General features: G+C 36.7%; 1 protein-coding gene across 4 annotated transcripts in view; it reads left to right on the forward strand.

Moving 5' to 3' along the window:
- Positions 1 to 20,865, forward strand: part of LOC149828280 (E3 ubiquitin-protein ligase PRT6-like) — a 151,680-nt gene that overhangs the window by 14,326 nt on the left and 116,489 nt on the right. For all 4 annotated transcript variants that reach the window (XM_090017491.1, XM_090017490.1, XM_090017492.1 and 1 more), the window contains exons 2-4: positions 1,283 to 2,404; positions 7,807 to 9,092; positions 9,198 to 9,338. In XM_090017491.1, the coding sequence (XP_089873617.1) occupies positions 1,283 to 2,404; positions 7,807 to 9,092; positions 9,198 to 9,338 (2,549 nt within the window). The remainder of the gene's footprint in view (positions 1 to 1,282; positions 2,405 to 7,806; positions 9,093 to 9,197; positions 9,339 to 20,865) is intronic.

Here is a 20,865-nt window from a genome sequence, read left to right on the forward strand (position 1 = left end):
TCGAGAGGAACTATTGAGTTACTTTATGTGACTTCAGAATGTTAGCTGTCGGATTTTTTCACTAAGGCCTTGCCTTCACCTCGTTTTCTGTTAAACTTTCAGTGATTACACTGCAAGTTTGAGGGGAAGTGTTAAATTATATGTATCTTTGTTCATATATATATATATATATATATTATGTTTTATGTAAACTGAATTACCCATCAGGGGTATTTCAGTTATTTCTTATATGTAATAGGTGTCAGACTTTCTTTTTCTTTTTTTATTGTTGTTTTCATATGACTGTTGGGGCAGCAGCCCAACTAGATGTTGGGCTAGCCCCCAACGGTATTAGGCTGTCCGCATTATCTTTTGGCTGTATTAGGCTGCCCCCATTATCTCTTGGCTGTATTATAAATAGGGCCTTCCCCCTTTGTATCTTTTAATGCTTTCTAAGCATTTTTCGTAAGTGAAGATCTATATTTTTTTTTGTGTTGTGTGTACCCTTTGTGTCTTTTGTATGCACATATTGTGCCTTGGTGATTGTTCTCATTTGAATGTTGTATTGTCCCATAGTGGACTATTGCTTGTGTAATCTCTTTTGTTTGTTGTAATCCCTTTGTGGATTTGCCATTTGTATTTCGGCTGGTTCAGGTTGGCAACTATTGCTCAGAATAGAGAACATTTCTTTAGAATGTTCTGAAATGAAGATATTCCCCACGTCCTTCACTGTTAACCATCAGATACACAAAACCAAGTTGGCAGTTAGTCTTAATTTTGAATAGTGATGGTTTGAAGAACGCCAGTTTTTCCTTTGCTTTCACTTGGTTTAGTAAATGAACATGTGCGGTGTGCCGGTAAAGTATGTGCATTTTTTTACTTCCCCATCTTCTCTTTATATGGGAAATAATTGTTGTGCATGGTGGAGGTCTTTTCTATCTCTTAGATAGAAGGTAGCTGGTTTCTTATTTTATTAGGTTTACTATCAATAATTTGATGAGAGAGAGAGAGTACTTGCAGCCCTGCCTTCATTCAGACATGGGTAGATTTTTTTCCCTACATGTCAATGCATGTGTGCTGATGGAGTCCCCGTTTTGTGTCCTTTTACTGCTGGAAACTTGATTAATGTGTGTCAGCATACATTTATTCCTACCTTGAATTTTTTCTTCCTCATTCTTTCTTGTAGTGTTTGTGTAGGTTTCTTTCGCTTTTATGGTTGACAAAAACAATTTTCTGTAAAAATTGATCATTTTGGTTTCCAGCTATTTTTCCCTTTGAAACTTTTACTGTTTGCTTTTAACAGAGACTTACTCAATTTGGAGTTCCTAAGGAGCTGTTGGAACAACTACAACCTGGCCTTGTAAGGTTCGCTGTAAACAACAAATGTCAGTTACTTGAGTTGGTTGATGCTATCTTACCCACTGATGGGGAGATAATGGATCTTTATTGCATAGTCAAGACACAGGGTTCTCCAGGGGTCATGATGAAGAAAATTATAAAGGACCATTATCATGAAAGCATGCTGTGGATGCAGTGGCTGATGTTTGAAGGTGAACCAGGGGAGGTGCTGAAGGACTTGGCAAGGAGTAACAACAGCCGTGGTGTATGTGGAACTGTTTGGGGAAATAATGATATTGCATACCGGTGTCGAACGTGTGAGCTTGATCCAACATGTGCAATTTGTGTGCCTTGTTTCCAGAATGGGAATCATAAAGATCATGATTACTCTGTCATACAAACAGGGGGGGGATGCTGTGACTGTGGTGATGTGACTGCTTGGAAAAGGCAGGGGTTTTGCTCCAAACATGGAGGTCCTGAGCAGGTCCAAGCCCTTCCTGAAGACATTGCTAAGTCAGTAGGGCCTGTTCTTGATGCGCTACTCCTGTTGTGGAAAGATAAGCTATTGCGTTTAGAAACAGAGCTTCATGAGAATTCTGGACGAGGGGAACCCAACATGGAGTTGGAACTCTCAAAGTGGTTTTCTTCCACTGCTATTGACATGCTTCTGGAGTTTTGCAAGTGCAGTGAAAGTTTGCTCCGATTTATTGCGACTAGAATCTTTTCCGTATCGTTGGACTTATTGGGTATAGTTGTCAGAGCAGAAAGATTTTTGCCTAAAGATGCTGCAAGTGAGCTCCACGAATTGATCCTGAAGTTGCTGGGGGAGCCAAGATTTAAATATGAATTTGCTAAGGTATTTATAAAAAATTATGCTGATATTGTAAGTGAAGCTATCAAAGAAAGTGGCGAAGGGAATAACCTGGATGTCTCTGAGAATCCATTGTTATCAAGTTTTTCAGTGCAAATCTTTACTGTGCCAACCTTGACCCCACGGCTTGTGAAAGAAAACAATCTTTTAGGCATTTTATTGGGATGCTTGGAGGAACTTCTTCTATTTTGCATCAGCATCGATGGTCACATACAGGCAATTCTCCACCTGTTCCTATATGGTCGACTTCATTGTCCTCATTTGAATCTCTTTTCAGGTTAAGCTGTTGATTTTTGTTCTTTTATTGTTAATCATCCTTTTGGATTTCAATAATTGAATTTGTCGATGTTGATTAAGAGCATACAAGGCTAAAATTCAACAATGGTTCTCCTGGTCACATTGATATGGTTTCTCAATGTGAATGGTATAACAATGTGTTGGATTAATTTGCTTTGACTTTGAATGCTACTTGTCCTTATTAGTTTAAAAGACAACAGATTTTCTCATGTTATAGATGTTAGGCTGGTTAAGACTCAACTGATGATTTTGTGTAAGAAGATAAAAGATGCTCTAATTTGCAGATATTGGATCCACCAATGTGCTATCGTCATCCTATTCTCACTTGATCTATTTTGACTTTTGAGCATTTCTTGTGATATATGATATCATTTTCCAGCATTGACATGAAGCTTGTTTGTTTCAGCACTTGCATATGCCATAGATACAGAAGATGGAAAAATTACATCACCAACAGCTTTCTACAAGATCATTATCCAAACACCAGCGTGAAATGGGACTTATTCAGAATCCAGAATCCTAATCAATATGCTTGTATTTGGGTCTATGTCACATGGATACGACTACAGATACAGGGATACAACCATTTTTATGAAGTTTCTAATATAACTTGTATATAAGGGGGATACAAAACGAGAGTCAAAATGGAGTATCCATGTGACATAGATTTAGGTCTTAATGTGGCCAAAACATTCTCTTTCAGCTTAACAAAAATTTGAAACTTGGGATGAAAAACTTATTTCCATGTCACTTTGGAAAAAGGTAAATCTGTGAGGAATCATGGGCCATGTCATAGGGTATATGGTCAGATTCAAGATGTAACGACCTCAAACCGACCCTTGAAAAATAAAAAAATTTCTTTTTTATACAATTGCGAAAAACCTCGCAAGGACTAGGGGCACATTACAGATTTAATGTTCATAAACCATCAACCATGAACTGAACTTTATTTATTTAATCAAATATATCAATAAGTTCTAAATAAATTTCAAAATGAAGTCCAGCCAATCTCGTGTATGTCAGAACCCGGACCACCAGACCATAAACCTCGAGTCCTCCAGCCAGCTAATCCCATCATCACAAAGCATCATTACCTAAAAAATAATTTTTTTGAAAACGGGTAAGAACTGAAGTCTTCGTGCAAGATCCTCTAAATTTCCAACTTTAAAAAAATAACATAAAGTAAATCAAGCATAGACTTAAGAGAAATCACAAGTAATATATTATCCGAACAACTTACCATCTAAGCAGTTCAAGCAAGCAAACCACAATTTCATGTTAAATCAAACATTTAGGGATGCATGAATCAATGCAACATGCATGAATACTTTTTTAAGTTAATTTATTAGAATTGCTTTTGCATGCATGACCCTATTTAATGCACACACATTTAATTTTCACTTTCTTTCCAACCCGCGGATATTCAAAACGGACAAAGTTTCCGAGGTTCAAAGCAGTTCTTAGTCGTAGTTTAATACACATTTTTGTATTTTAATTATTGGGTTCCACACTTGTTTCCTAACCGATATCAGTTTTCATCACCATCCATTGGAACATTAGGAATTATCACATAATGTCGGGACATCAAGAAAATCATCATCCATTGATGCCACTTTCTTGGTATACCAATAATTACAGCTGAGTCAACACCACCACCTCCGAGGTAAAGTTGCTGAAAATTTCCTACAACGGTGACCGAGAACCCGAACCACATATCGGGTTCTTGGAGGGAACACATGTACACGGGTGTTTAGTATGCTTACGGTCCCTCTTGACCGCTATCTAAGGTTCCCTTCTTTTCAGAGGGACACAAGAGAAAATTTCAGCCATGATTAAAGATGCATAAAATCAATTTTAAGCATCAAGAACACAAAAAATACATAGTATATGTATGGAGAAATTTGCAGACATGTTAAGGGATGCAAAAAATCAATTTTAAGCATCAAGAACATAAAAAATACATAGTATATACATACAAAAATTTGCAGACATGTTCAGGAATGCAAAAAAATAATTTTAAGCATCAAGAACATAAAAAAACATAGTATATACATGCAAAAATTTGCAGACATGTTCAGGGATGCAAAAAATCAATTTTAAGTATCAAGAACATAAAAAATACATAGTATATACATGCAGAAATTTGTAGACATGTTAAGAGATGTAGAAAATCAATTTTAAGCATAAAGAACATAGAAAATACATAGTATATACATGCAAAAATTTGCAAACACGTTCAGGAATGCAACAAATCAATTTTAAGCATTAAGAATGTAACAAATACATAGTATATACATGTACAAATTTACAGACATGTTCAGGGGTGCAGAAAATCAATTTTAAGCATCAAGAACCTCATAAATACATAGTATATACATGCAGAAATTTTCCGATATGATCAGCCCTTAAACCCATATGATTTAAGACATGCTAAACCCTCTTTTATCGAAAAAAGAGAAGAACCCATACCTTGCTTTGTTGAAATATGTGAAAAGAATAAAAGAGGAAGAAGGTGATGCCCTTCCTTTCTCTTTCTTTTTTTCTCTCCCTCTCTTTCTTTCTCTAAATGACGTTTTGGAGTCTCTTTATATAGAAAAAGGTCCCTCCTTTTAGATAATCTTATTTGGGGTAGAGTTCTTAACTCTACCCTATCTTAACTACTTTATATATATATATATATATATATGTTTCTTAAAGTTTTAATTTTTTTTTGTTTTAAATAAGTTATTAATGAATTATGGGTTTAGGTTGGACCCATGATCCACATTCATATCCATTTGGATTTCATCCTATTCATGGGCACTAATCAATATGGATCCTGAACTAGGTCCATATCTATATTGACGTCAACCTATATATATATACCGATCTAATCCGATCCAAGTGAAAAAGTCCCAAAATAGAGGCTGGTTTAATTTGAAAAATGCATTTTTTGAACCAACACATCCAAAATCGCCAAATCAGATCTCCTATGAGATCTACGGTTCATAATGGATCTAACTAGGGTCCTAGTTCCATTTAAACTCTTGAATTTCACTTGAATTTTGCTTGAATTTAAAAATTAAAAATGAATAAATTCGTAGATGTTACATATCATATATGAATCTCTTCAATGGGCCTTGGACCATGTCTAGGTTATTATTTTCAATTTAGACATATAAAATATAATTATTAAATTGAAAATTGTATTTACAAACTTGAAATATAGGGAAACTTACAAGATATTACAGAAGATGCTCTCAAGACCTTTGCAGGAAATAAAGTTTTTTGATTGAGCTTTATACCTATCGAGCCAAAATGTAAAATGGTACTCAATGGCAATTCTTCTAGTGGTGTTTTCGCTAGTGGCGAAGAAGATAAAGTGCACATGGCTATATGTCAAAGTACAAATAAGGGAAGAACCCTGAATAGGAAGCTAGTTATATTTTAGACTAGTTATGCACTGATCAAAATTCAAGTTTGGATATCAGAATAGTTTGTTTATGTGATATGAACACCTGAAACGTATGTCATTAAGACAAATAGGAAGCTAGTTATATTTTAAGCTGGTTATGTGCTGAGCAAAATTCAAGTTTGGTTATCAGAATAGTTTGTTTATGTGATATGAATACCTGAAACCTATGTCATTAAGACACGAATCGGAAAACATATGTGGCGTGTGTGCAGGACACAGGTTTGCGAAGATTTTAAAAAGAAAAGATTAGGGCGATATATATATATATATATGTATATATATATATATATATATATATATATATATATATATATATATATATATATATATATATATTAAAGGGATATGTTTCAGCCAGTATGTTTGGGACTGGGTTGAATCAGTGCCGTGTGGACTGTCCAATTGCGCAAATCAGAAGGTCCATGTTTTCAACTTCAAAAATGCTTTTTAAGCCCTCATAAAAGTGATCCTGCCTAAAATATGGAAGCCACTTGCTTTTTGCCCTCATAAAATGAAGCCTGTCCAAAATGGTGTCCTCAGTACAAGGAACCCCGTTGCATTTTGGCCATTGTAAAACAAAGCCCACCCAAAATCTCTCTCTCTCTCTCTCTCTCTCTCCTTTGCTCATGCACCATTACCATCACCATCACCATCACCATCAGTGGGATTATCATGCGACACCAGCCTGGCTGGAAAATGTCCTGCCTTATTTTTTTTATTATTTCTTTATTTTTTTTACAGTTTTTGGTGACCAAAATCCTGAAAACTAGGTTTTGGTCACCCATGGTTGGGTTTTGGCAAACCAGTTTTGCCCCTTCATCCAGACAGGGCCTTAAGGGGTGATTTGTATCTGTTTTTGGAATTTTGCTGGTACCATGACAGTCCAGCTGTCATTCAAGTAGAAATGCTTGTTTCTCCAAAAATAGACCAGTCGTTCATGTCATATGATAACTTATCCTTCAGCTCCTTAATGTCTTGTATATAAGTTGATGTAACTTGATGTTATTCTATAATGATCCTTTTCCACCTTGTCTTGGTTGAGCATCAGAAAACAAAATGGGATTATGGTAATCAGGTAGTTTCTTATTTCATAGCTGTAAGTTCTCTTTCATCTCTAGTTTATATTCCTTTCTGCTATCAGCCATGGTTCCTTCTGGTACCCTTTTTTACAATCTGATTAATTTTTGTTATAACTAATGACTTTAGTTATTTTTCTTTTTTCTTATAACTAACCTGTCATTGTTTATAGTTACCTATGTCACATGGGTGCGGGTGAGGCGCAATTTCAAAAATTTTGGACACGGGGACTCAGCTATATATATATATGTATATATAGTTTAAAAAAAATATATATAATAATAATAAGTCGGCTATAGCCCATTAAGGGACACGGCTAAAGCCCTGTGCAATGCAGTTGCACAGACTGTGCACAGTCTGTGACTGTGCAACTGCATTGCACAGTCTGCCTATATATATATTTTAAAAAATATATATATATATATATATATATATATATATATATTTTAAAAAAAATATATATATATATATATATATAGTTTTTTGTCCTAAAAATGGACCAAAATAGACTCAGTCAAAGTTGACCGAGTCTAAAAAGTGGACGGACTCGGCCCAGGTGCGCTGACCGAGTCCGACACCTGTTGACCGAGTCCGCCCCGTGTCCGAAGCCACACCTGTGTCCGCACCTGTGTCGGGGCGTGTCGATGCGGGTGCGTCGCCTCCCCAGCCGAGTCCGTGTGACATAGATAGTTACATTTCAAAGCTGTTGACCTTGCTCAATATAAAAAGTATTCTCTGAACTCTCCTCTTATCTGCTGGCGATATAAGTTGATGTTAACTCTTTTGCCAGGGAAATAGGTGGCAATGTGTATATGGACTTATTTTTCGCGTGGTTAACGATGTGCGCTTTGTTATGAGCCATAGTGAGGTGCCCAAGTTTGTTTCTCGACAGCGTCAAGATATCTCCAGAACATGGATACAAATTTTATCTCTTGTGCAAGGGATGGATCCTCAAAAGAGAGTGACAGGTCTCCATGTGGAGGAGGAGACTGAGAATTGGCATGCATCTTACATGTTGGAACAGTTAATGGGAAATATACACCTATTGTTTGTCGCTGGTGCATTTTCATCAGTTGATGTTGATGAGATTAAGGATAAGGCTCTGTTTTATGTTGGCTTGCAAGATATAGATGATGACAGCCTTCGGCATTCAAAAGTTGGTAGGTTGTCTGAAGAAAGTTCTGCTTGTAGTGTGACAGAAAACAAACTGGGTGTTACTCCTTCGGTGGCCAAAGACATTGCTCAAAATATGGATCGTGATTTTGTTCCATGTTCTGTAACGTGGCTGATGTTTGAATGCCTAAGAGCCATTGACAAATGGTTAGGATCACCTAATAGATTAAGATCTCAGTTGATTGCAGCAAGTGCTGAAATGTGTAATGGTAATTCACTTATTAGAAGGACAGCCAGATCAAAGATAAGGAGCAGAGGTGTCATGAGAATATTTCAGTCTTCTGCTGCGAATTCCCAGGTGCATGCAGCTGGTACATCAAGTCTGTCTAGTTTGAGGTCTGGTTCTTCTTCTGGTTATGGTGAACTGACAATAAACTGTGATGTGGATGGTAACAGCAGAGCTGGTATAACAGTCATTGATGCTGGGCTGGATAATACGGATTTTGGACGTGCTGGTTTTAGCAGAGAAGTACAAATGGACATGAATAACTTGCCTAGAGATGATACTGCAGAGTTGAACCGTGAGAGTGGGGTGGAAGGATTAGTCCTTCTAAGTTTGAGAGAGTGGCCTGATATGTCTTTTGATGTTGATTCAGAAGCTGTATCTATTCACCTTCCTATGCATCGACTATTTTCTTTGTTATTGTATAAAACAATAAACAAATATCATGAGGAATCTGAAATTCTGGAGACTTCCGATAAAATTGCAACTAACTCACCTGGAAGTTTACAGAAATTTTTTGGGCTTGTATTGGGTAGTTGCCATCCATGTGGATTTTCTGCCTTCATGATGGAACATCCCCTTCGTTGTAGGGTATTCTGTTCTCAGGTTCGTGCTGGTATGTGGCGAAGAAATGGTCATTCAGTTCTGTCCCTGTGCGAAAACTACCATAATGTTCGTTGGTAAGAGGATGCATGGGTTGGTTCTTTTCGCATCAATGCATCTTTGTTGCTTTTCTTTATACATACATGGAAATATACAATTGGTTGTTTGGTTTGTTTTGTTAGGTGTGAACAAGGTTTGGAGCTTGATCTATTCATGCTGCAATTTTGTGCTGTATTAGCTCCACCAGAAGCATTTGTTCGAAGGATCATAGAAAGATTTGGACTGTTGAGCTATCTTTCTCTAAATCCTAGACGTTCTAATGAGTATGTTTTTAGTTTTGTGCTTGATATTTGTTTTTGTTGTTACTTGGTAATTCTTTTACTTTCATGTATGTAATACTTTTTAGCCCTTGGCTCTGCAAGGGTTGAGATTAGTGAGTGTTCTCTTGAGAGTGAAGGTCGGAAAATTTTGGTAACTTGCTTTTGAAGAAAACCCACATGATAAATATTTCTAGAGCTGGAGAGGTATGGTTTTGGGGATGAGCTTATGGTTGTGATTGTAGTTGTAACTTGTAAGGGAGGGCATTCCACTTTCCCTTGAGTCAATAGGGAAAATAGTCGCCAAGGTGCCCTAGACATATATGCCCAGAATCTGTCCAGGTGCTCTGGATATAAATGCTAAGAAATGTGCGGAGGAATGTGATCTTTGGGTCATAAAATGTTTGAAGTGGGTGTTACCTTTGACCTCCTTTCCATGAAATGTGGATTCAAGCTTTATCTGCCTGTTACCTGGGCATTGATATGAGTGTTGGTATTGGACATGGGTAGAAAGTTTTAAACGCATAAAATTTTCAAAATGTTGATACCTAGACACAACACACACACACACACACATATGTATAATGGGGCGCATCCAAACAAAGGAAGGTCCAAAATTTGCATCCAATAACTTACGGCGTTCCTTCTCAATTTCTCCATACTTTTGAATGATAGATCCCAAATATTTGAAACAGTCATCCACCAATATTTCTTGCTCACCAAGGTTGGGTGGATGAAATGAAAAAGTGCAATTGGAGTGTTGTGCGATCATAGAATGCCATTGCGGTTGAAGGGAAAGTTTTATAGGACGACAATTAGGCCCACTTTACTATATGGTACGGAATGTTGGGCTGCCAAGAGACATCATATTCAAAAAATGAGTGTAGCTGAGATGCGTATGCTTAGATGGATGTGTGGAAATACAATAAAAGATAAGATTCATAACGAGGAGATACGTAAGAAGGTAGGTGTTGCATCCATTGAAAATAAGATGAGAGAGAATTGTTTACGGTGGTTTGGACATATTCGACGAAGGCCTAATGATGCTCCAGTTAGAAGGATGGAGAAATGGGAAAGCTTTGAACCTCACTGAGGACATGGCATTGGATAGAAATGATTGGAGGAGAAGGATTCATGTGGAAGACCCAGAATGAGTTTCTTTTTTGGTTCATATCGCCGACCCCAATTGTTTTGGGATGAAGGCGTAGTTGTTGTTGTAACTTATGACATTCCTTCTCTAACAATCAAGTTTTTCATCGATCAACATATTGGATTTTTATCATTTATTTAGTGAGCGACATGTTTTGGATTATGAATTTTTGATGTTTAGATGCGTTTTTGAAAGCGCTAAAAATCAATGGTCCTCAGTACTTTGTATTGTAAAGTTCTAAATGCATTGTGAGTTGTCGATTTTTCACTTTTAGAAAAAATGTTTATATGTCCTAAAGTATTCATGTAAAGCATATTTCTTACTAAGTAAATTATAAAGAACAAATATATGAGGTTCGATCGATGAGATGCTTAAGCATTGGAGAAGGCAAGCCGTTCAATCGTCATTGGTTGTAGATTTTGGATTTTCTTTTGGTTGGATGGTCCCGCTTCCCTATATATCCTTTGTAGTGAAGAGGGAAAAGGTGTGATGACAGAGACGGGACAAGCTGAGATTAGGGTTTTACTTGGGTTGAGTTCGGGTCAGTTCTTGTCAGACTCATTTTGGATTGGGTCTAAGACCTGGACCAATATAGTTGGTAGTTGGGTCTGAGTCTAGTTCTTGTTAGTGTAGATCCATACTCGTATAAATTTGGTCAGGTATAAGCGAGTTAGTTTTTGAACAGACCTTTTTTTTGAATTGGTCTAAAAATTAGACTCGAAACTTGACCCAATTTGGTTCAAGTTTGGGTTTGGGTCCAGTTCTTACTAAAAGTATAGGCCCATACGGTAGATGGGCTTGGGTATTGCTCGGGTAGGGATGGGTTGGTTTTAATAGACCCATTTTCAAGTTGGTCCCAAATAGGCCATATGGGTTAATAACTTTGGGTATAAATGGGTCTAAAATTATATTCATATGGGTTAATAGGTTTAAGCATGCTTTGTTATGTCCTCTCATAACCATCACTTAGTGCCAATGTTTGAAATGCAAATGATCACTATATTTTGAAATTTGTAGAGTTCTCGCATTTGTATCAAGAAAATCCTGGCAACATAAAAATGAAACCTGAATAATTTGAAAAACATGTTTTCCTTATATTTTACCATGACATTTGTTAAATTGTGTATCTCAAAATTGTAATTATATATATATATATTTATATATATATATAGAGAGATACATATACATATATACCATGTATGTATGTATACATATCTCCATATATATATATATTGATTATAATACCTGAAAATGGTATTTCTGTAATTTTACCTTTTACGCATATTCCACTTGGAATTATGCTTGTAATTTCTCTTTTTATTTTTTCTTATTTTATTTCTTTTTATTATTTGAAATAACCTCACATTGGGGGCCTCCCATTAGAGTCGTTGGGGGCCCCAACGACTCCTTTGGGAGCCCCCCATGTTGCTCCTTTTGTAAGTATAAATAGGGGTGTTCCCCCTTGTAAATTCTTAAGCTTGAGAGTCTCAAGCATTTGCTCTTTTATATTAAATACATGCCTTAGTGCATGCTTGATATTTTTATGCATTTGTGCGTATTTGTTCAAGTGTTGTGTGAGTGCCTTTCTGCACATCTTTTGTGAAGTATTTGTGCTTGTATGCGTATTATCTTCTTGAAGACACTTTCACATGGTATCAGAGCCTCGTTGAAGGAGGATCGTGCATTTCTTCATTTTTGAGTGCCTTGAAAAACGTCACCGAGGACATGGCATTGGATAAAAATGATTGGAGGAGAAGGATTCATGTGGAAGACCCAGAATGATTTTTTTTTGGTTCATATCGCCGACCCCAATTGTTTTGGGATGAAGGCGTAGTTGTTGTTGTGTTGTTGTTGTTGTTGTTGAAAAACGTGCCTTCAAGCTATTGGAGTTTGAAGTGGATCATCTTCTTCGGGCAATATTTTAGAAGCCTTTTGTGTCAAGAAGGACTTGAAAATCTTTTGAGGTACGTATTACTTTTCAACCTCTATCCTCTCTAATGGGCGAAAATGACTCCCACTTCTCCCTTTGGTTTAAATTTAATGATTCAAATTATCATGTTTGGGCCGGTAATATGGAAGCCCATATTAAAGGAAAGGGGTTTTGGGGGTATGTTCAAGGTTCGATACCGGAACGCGAACCAAAAATTACAATCGTTGAAAAGGGGGATATTAAGATCCTTGAAGGGGAAGAAAGACAAAAGGCTCTTGAAGAGTATTCAAGAAAGCATGATGAATGGGAGATGAAGAACTTCAAGATCTTGTCTTGGATTTTTTCATTCGTTGAAGCCAAGATAAACGCCAACATCATCAAGTTCAAAAAAGCCTCCAAAGCTTGGTTATATCTTGAAAAAAATGTATACTTCAATACATTTGTCACACAAGTACTATCTCCAAAAAAGGGCGTTGACCCTTCAACAAAATTAGATGACTATTCGGGATTACTTTGCCGAATTATCTTTTATTTAGGACGAGCTAGCTATGTTTAAACCAAAATGAAGTGGAGAAACGATTGAATTAAGGCACAAACAACTAGAGGAAGATCGGTTCTTTAATTTTCTAAATGGTCTTAGACCCGAATTTGAACAAATTCGGTCCTCCCTTCTCTCCGCCTTCACATCTCTCTGAATTGAAGATGTTATCACTAAGTTAAGTGGTGAGAAAACCTGTATGGAGATTAATAAGAGTAACCCTAACATTCTTGCTACCTCTTCTACTCAAGAAGATTGTGAAGGAGTAAATGCCGTGTCAAGACCGGGGAATAATGTGAAGGCCTATAAACCTCCTCACTTCAAGAATCAAGGTCAAGGAGGAAACAATCAATATGACAAAAGAGACTATAACAAATTAAATTGCCACTTTTGTAAAGAACCGGGGCATATTAAACCCATTTGCCCTAAATGAAAAAAATTTATTGCGCTGGCTATGACATCCCAACCGGAGGAACGACCAATCATCAAATGAGTCTCTTTCTCTTTAACAAATTGTGGAAGCTTTACAACCTCTTCTCAAGGGAGGCATTTTCGGAGCCGCTATGTCAACTCCTTCTCCTCCCTGTAAGGCATCTTGGATTTTAGATTCCGGTGCTTATTTTCACATGACCCCAAGTGCTTGTTTTCCTTCCGATTTTTCTAAAAATTCTCTTCCATCTTTTGTTTCAACGACTGATGGAACACCTCTTGAAATTAAAGGAATAGGCAATTTTGAAAAACAAGATTTATTTATTCCAAAAATTTGCCTTATACCAAAATTAAATTTAAATTTACTTTCGGTCTCTCAACTCTCAGACCATGGTTGCGATATAAAATTCTCCTCTAATAAATGTTGGATACAGGATCGCCAGTCCGGGAGGTTGATTGGGGAAGGCTGTAGGAGAGGAGACCTCTACTACGTTGATTTTCTCCAAGTTCTCAAGAATCAATTTGGTAACGTTGTTCAAAACAAGGATATTCATGTATGGCATAAGAGATTGGGACATCCTAACATTGTTAAAATCTCTTACTTGCCCTTTATTAAACATCTTTTAATTTTTTTTTTATGTAATGAATGTATTCTTGGGAAGATGAAAAGTCTACCTTTTTCTTAAAGATCCATGTTTACGACAAAACCCTTTGAAATTGTTCATTCCGATGTATGGCGTCCGACTCATGTGATATCTAAAGGAGGATTCTCATATTATGTGATTTTCGTGGACGATTACACAAGGTTTTGTTGGATATACTTTCTTTAACATAAACCTGAAGTGTTTTCAACATTTAAAACTTTTCATATGATGGTTTTAAATCAATTCAATGGAAGTTTAAAAATTCTTAGGTCTGACTCTGGAGGCGAATACCTCTCAAACGAATTCAAGGGTTATCTTGAAAGTTTTGGTATCCTTCATAAAAAAACTTGTCCAAAAACTCCTCAACAAAATGGGTTAGCTGAACGAAAACATAGGCATATCATTGAAACAACAAGGACCTTGTTCATTTCGCAAAATATTCCAAAGAAACTCTAGGCTGAGGCAACTCTTACTTCAGTCTATCTCATAAATAGACTTTCATCAAAAAATTTAAACAAGATTTCCTCATTTGAAAAATTATACGAAAAAGAACCTGATTATAGCAGGTTAAGGGTTTTTGGATGTAAATGTTTTGTCCTTATTGATAAAAATGACAAACTTTCTCCAAAGGCCATTCATTGTGCCTTTCTTGGATATTCTGAAACCCAAAAGAGTTTTCGTTGTTCTGATGCTAAGAATAACAAATTGTATGTTGCCAGAAATGTGGGTTTTTTGAAAAACCTCAGTGGCTTCGAAAGTCTTGAATCTCATGATGAGAATGTAGATTATTCCTTTCTATTTGATCTACTAGGTGAAGACGATGATTCTAGTGATGATGAGTCAAATCAGAATGACTCAAGTGATATTGAAACCGAGAAAATCATTCCTCTGATCTCCCCATCTCATCAACATATTGATGAAAGACCACCTAGAGATCCCATCACCTATATTCATAGAGATAGAAACACCTTTAGGAGTGCTCTTGAAAGATATGATGATACTAGTAGGTCTGTTCCTCAAAATGAGGAGAACCTTCGTAGAACCGAAAGAAGCAGAAAAACTCCCTTTAGGTTCGTCTCATATGACTCTTTTTCACCTAAATATAGAGCCTGTCTTAGTGCCATTCACTCTTACATAGAACTTAGAAACTTTGAGGAAGCACGTAAGTGTCCTGAATGGATACTTGTGGAAAATGAACTTGGAGCTCTGAGAAGAGCCAAAATGTGAGAATTTCAAGACCTTCCTAAAGGTAAGAAAACAATAGGGTATAGTTGGGTATTTAAGGTTAAGACTAAGAGTGATGGATCTCTTGAAAGATATAAAACTCGATTGGTTGCAAAGGGATATAGTCAAGAATATGGTATTGACTACGAAGAAACCTTTGCTCTTGTAGTTCGAATGATCACTGTCCGATGTCTTATAACTATTACTTCAAATAACAAGTGGAACATCTATCAAATGGATGTTAAAAATGCCTTTTCTAAATGGAGATTTAAATGAAGAAGTTTATATGGATGCTCCTCCAGGAGTGGAGACTCCTCAAGGGAAAGTGCTTCGTCTTCGAAAAACACTTTATGGTTTAAAACAAGCCTCAAAGGCTTGGTATGATAGGTTCAATTCTGTAATGATAGAAAATGGTTTTTCTTCCTGTTTTACTGACACTGCTTTGTTTATTAGAAAATCCAATGCAGGGATTGTGATCTTACTGTTATATGTGGATGATATGCTCATCACTGGTAGCGATTCTAATGGGGTTAAGAGTATAAAATCAGTTTTGAAAGATAAATTTGAAATGTCTGACTTGGGTTTTCTAACTTATTTTTTGGGCATTGAAGTAGCTTATTCTCATAGAGGGTATTTCTTATCGCAAACTAAGCTTGCTTCTGAGATCATTGACAGGTCAGGTATTACAGATGAAAAGGTTTGCGAAACCCCTGTTATAGTAGGAGCTAAAATGAAGATTGATGTTGGTGTTCCTCTTTTTGATCCTACTCCCTACAGACAACTTGTAGGATCATTGATGTATCTGAGTATTACCAGACCAGATATCTCTCATGCAGTTCATACTGCAAGCCAGTTTCAGCATGCACCAACATCAATCCACATGAGTGCCATCTTGCGAGTCGTAAGATATATAAAGGGTACTCTAAATAAGGGAGTTTTCTTGTCCTTTTCATCTGATTTGAAATTAATTGCTTATATTGACTCTGATTGGGGAGGTGACCCAAATAACCGTCACTCCACCATTGGCTTTTGTGTATTTTTAGGAGATTCGCTGATCTCATGGAGATGTAAGAAGCAACAAAAAGTATCTCTATCCTCGACTGAAGCCGAATATCGTGCCATGACAACTACTACGATGAAAATTGTATAGATCTATCAGTTGTTAGAAGACATGGGGATCACAGTAGAAGGGCCCACCAAGCTGTGTTATGACAATAAGAGCACAATCTATATTGCTAAAAATCATACTTTTCACGAGCGGACCAAGCATATAGAGACGGACCGTCACTATGTTCGAGAAGCTTATCTGAAAAGAGTCATAGATCTTTCATATGTAACTTCAGAATATCAACTGACAGATTTCTTCACCAAAGCGCTGTGTGCTCTGCGTTTCAACTTTCTTCTTGGCAAACTTTCGGTCATCCTGCCCTAAGTTTGTGGGGGGGGGGGGTGTTAAATTGTGTATCTCAAAATTGTAATTATATATATATATATATATATATAGAGAGAGAGAGAGAGAGAGAGAGAGAGAGAGATACTATGTATGAATGTATACGTATCTCCATACATATATATATTGATTATAATACCTGAAAAGGGTATTTATGTAATTTTACCTTTTACGCATATTCCACTTGGAATTATGCTTGTAATTTCTCTTTTTATTTTTCTTATTTTATTTCTTTTTATTATTTGAAATAACCTCACCTTGGGGGCCTCCCAATAGAGTCGTTGGCCCCCCCAACGACTCCTTTGGGAGCCCCCCATGTTGCTCCTTTTGTAAGTATAAATAGGGGTTTTCCCCCTTGTAAATTCTTAAGCTTGAGAGTCTCAAGCATTTGTTCTTTTATATTAAATACATGCTTTAGTGCATGCTTGATATTTTTACGCATTTGTGCGTATTTGTTCAAGTGCTGTGTGAGTGTCTTCGTGCACATCTTTTGTGAAGTATTTGTGCTTGTATGCTTATTATCTCCTTGGAGACACTTTCACAACATTTTCATTTAAGCGATTGTATCATCATATTTTAAAAATATTACAATATATTAAACTTTTTAAATGGTAACATATTTTTAGTATGCCATTGTTATATGTGACTGGTTATTGGGGGTAATGTGTTGGGTCCATAACATCTTATAGTTACTTCATGCTGAGGTTATGAGGAAAGCATGTCTAATGAGATCTGTGCTGATGAGAAAAAAAAGGAAAGTTTTCTTTCAAGCCTTCAAGATCTCTTTCAACCATGTTGCCTGTGATGTTTTCTTGAAAATTTGTACTGCAGAGGTAAGAGGAATTATGAGAAAACATGACATAATCTCTCTCCTCATGCATTACATCCTATTGGCAACATCCATGGGGATTTTAGTTGTGCCTACTATGAAAGCTATTGCAAGAAGAAGAGGAAGAGAGCAAACAAAAAAATACCCCTATAAGAAGAAGAGACAACAATATATGGGATGGTCCCCTCTACTACACAAGACAAAAATGGTTGACTTCTACAACTAACTGAAAAATACAAGAATACCCCTATAAATAATGATATGTACATCAAAGGGGTATGACAAGAAAAGTAGAACACATATTACACTCTTCAACACTTCCTTTCAAACTTGAGATAATACAAGATAAATCTTCCCAAGTTTGGATAGAAATGTTTGAAAGTGTAATGGATCAAGGCTTTGGTGAATGTATTTGTGATTTTCTCTTTTGAGCCCACATGCTCCAAAGATTCCATCTTCATATGCCCTTCTAGTGAAGTGACAATCTATCTCAATGTGCTTAGTCCTCTCATGGAACTTTGAATTCCTTGCAATATGGATGACACTCATATTATCACAATACAAGAGGTCCTTCTACAAACTGAAACACTTAACTACTTCAGAAGCCATATGATCCATGACCCTGTACTCTGCTTCTGCAGTTGACAATGCAATTCTTTACCACTTTTTACTATTCCATGATATCAGAGAGTTCCCAACAACAACAACAACAACAACAACAACAACTACGCCTTCATCCCAAAACAATTGGGGTCAGCGATATGAACCAAAAAAGAAATTCATTTTGGGTCTTCCACATGAATCCTTTTCCTCCAATCATTTCTATCCAACGCCATGTCCTCGGTGAGGTTCAAAGCATTCATATCCTTTCCTATCATCTCCATCCAAGTCTTCCTAGGCCTACCCCGACCTCTTTTAACTAATATATTTTCCTATTTCTCCAACCTTCTAACTGGAGCATCATTAGGCCTTCGCCGAATATGTCCAAACCACCGTAAACGATTCTCTCGCATCTTATTTTCAATGGGTGCAACACCTACCTTCTTACGTATCTCTTCGTTCCGAATCTTATCTTTTATTGTATTTCCACACATCCATCTAAGCATCCGCATCTCAGCTACACTCATTTTTTGAATATGATGTCTCTTGGCAGCCCAACATTCCGTACCATATAGTAAAGCGGGTCTAATAGTCGTCCTATAAAACTTTCCCTTCAACCGCAATGGCATTCTACGATCGCACAGCACTCCAGTAGCACTTTTCCATTTCATCCACCCAACCTTTATCCTATGATTTACATCTCCATCAATTTCTCCATACTTTTGAATGATGGATCCCAAATATTTGAAATAATCATTCACCGGTATATCTTGCTCACCAAGCTTCACTACACTCCCATCACTACTTCGTTGCTTACTAAACCGACATTCCATATATTCAGTCTTACTCTTACTCAACTTAAAACCTCTAGCTTCCAATGTCTGTCTCCATAATTCTAACTTAGCATTAACCCCAGCTCTAGACTCATCAATCAAAACAATATCATCAGCAAACAACATACACCACGGTACATTATCTTGAATTGATCTCGTAAGCTCATCCATCACTATCGCAAATAGGAAAGGGCTTAAAGCAGATCCTTGATGTAACCCAACCGTTATCGGAAAATTGGTTGACACCCCTCCACAAGTGCGGACATTGGTTACTACTCCTTCATACATATCTTTAATTATACTAATGTACTTGAGAGAAACACCTTTCTTCATCATTGTCCACCAGAGAACGTCCCTAGGTACTCTATCGTATGCCTTCTCTAAATCAATAAAAACCATATGCAAATCTTTGTTCCTCTCTCTATATCTTTCAATAAGTTGTCTAAGAAGATGTATAGCTTCCATAGTTGATCTTCCAGGCATAAAACCAAATTGATTCTCCGATATCATGACAACCTTCCTCAACCTAGACTCAATCACCCTCTCCCAAAGTTTCATAGTATGACTCATGAGTTTTATACCACGATAGTTTGTGCAATCTTGTATATCACCCTTATTCTTATATAAAGGCACCAAAGTACTCTTTCTCCACTCATTAGGCATCTTATTTGTTCGCCAAATCAAGTTAAAAAGATTTGTCAACCATTCTAAACCTTTCTCTCCCAAGCATTTCCAAGCCTCGATAGGTATACCATCTGGGCCAACTGTCCTTCTTGATTTCATTTTCTTCAAAGCCTCTGCAATTTCTTTCTTTTGAATCTTGCGCATGAAGTCACGATTTATCTCATGAAAAGGAATGGAGAAGTCTCCAAGATCTTGAGCATGACTATCATTAAATAGCTTATCAAAATAATCTTTCCATCTCTCCTTAATCTCCTCATCTTTGACTAAAACCCTTTGCGTTTCATCTTTGATACATCTAACCATACCCAAATCCTTCGATTTCCTATCTCTCATCTTTGCAAGCCTATAAATATCCTTCTCGCCTTCTTTGGTATCCAACTTGTCATAAACCTCCTTATATACCTTAGCCCTCGCGTTTCGAACAACTTTTTTAGCTTCCTTCTTTGCTATCATATACTTCTCCAAATTCTCATTATCACGACTCTTACTTAGATTTCTATAACACTCTCTTTTAACCTTAATAGCTAATTTGACATCCTCATTCCACCATGATGTATCCTTAATATCAGAGAGTTCCCAACAAAACACAAAATCCCACAGTGAAGAGCCTGTCTCATGTAGATCCTCCAAAATCTGCATCATAAAAGGCTCTAAGATTTGAAGTAAAGGACAATGAGAAAAAAATCCCATGATGCATACTATGCCTCACATATCACATGATTCTAAGAACAACAAGGTGAGAAGATTTGGGAGAGCTCATAAATTGTTTGACCACTTGAACTGCATGTGATACCAGACCTTGATGCTGTCAAGTATATCAAACATCCAACCGGTTGCCTATATACAACAAGATCCTTAAGCTCAACTCCGTCTATGGCCCTCAACTTTATATTTGCTTACACAGGAGAATTGACCTTGGAGTCCTCTGCTAGCCTCACTTTAACAATAAGATAAGTTGCATACTTGTACTGAGACAAATAAATTTCTCTTCTCGAGTATGCAAGCCCAAACCAAGAACATATCTCAAATTTTCTGGATCTTTCCTCTCAATATGCTAGCTAACCTTCGTTTAGTCTTCCACCTTCTATAGATCATCCTGTAATGATCGTATCATCCACATATAAAAGTAATATACACTTTCCTTTAGAATAAGAGGAAACAAAAAAGGCAGACTCATGATTGTTCTGCTCGAATCCAAGAGTCTTAATTGCTGAACTACATT

Source organism: Nuphar pumila, chromosome 9 (genome assembly GCF_984573655.1).
Source record: "Nuphar pumila chromosome 9, dmNupPumi1.hap1.1, whole genome shotgun sequence".
Classification (NCBI taxonomy): domain Eukaryota; kingdom Viridiplantae; phylum Streptophyta; class Magnoliopsida; order Nymphaeales; family Nymphaeaceae; genus Nuphar; species Nuphar pumila.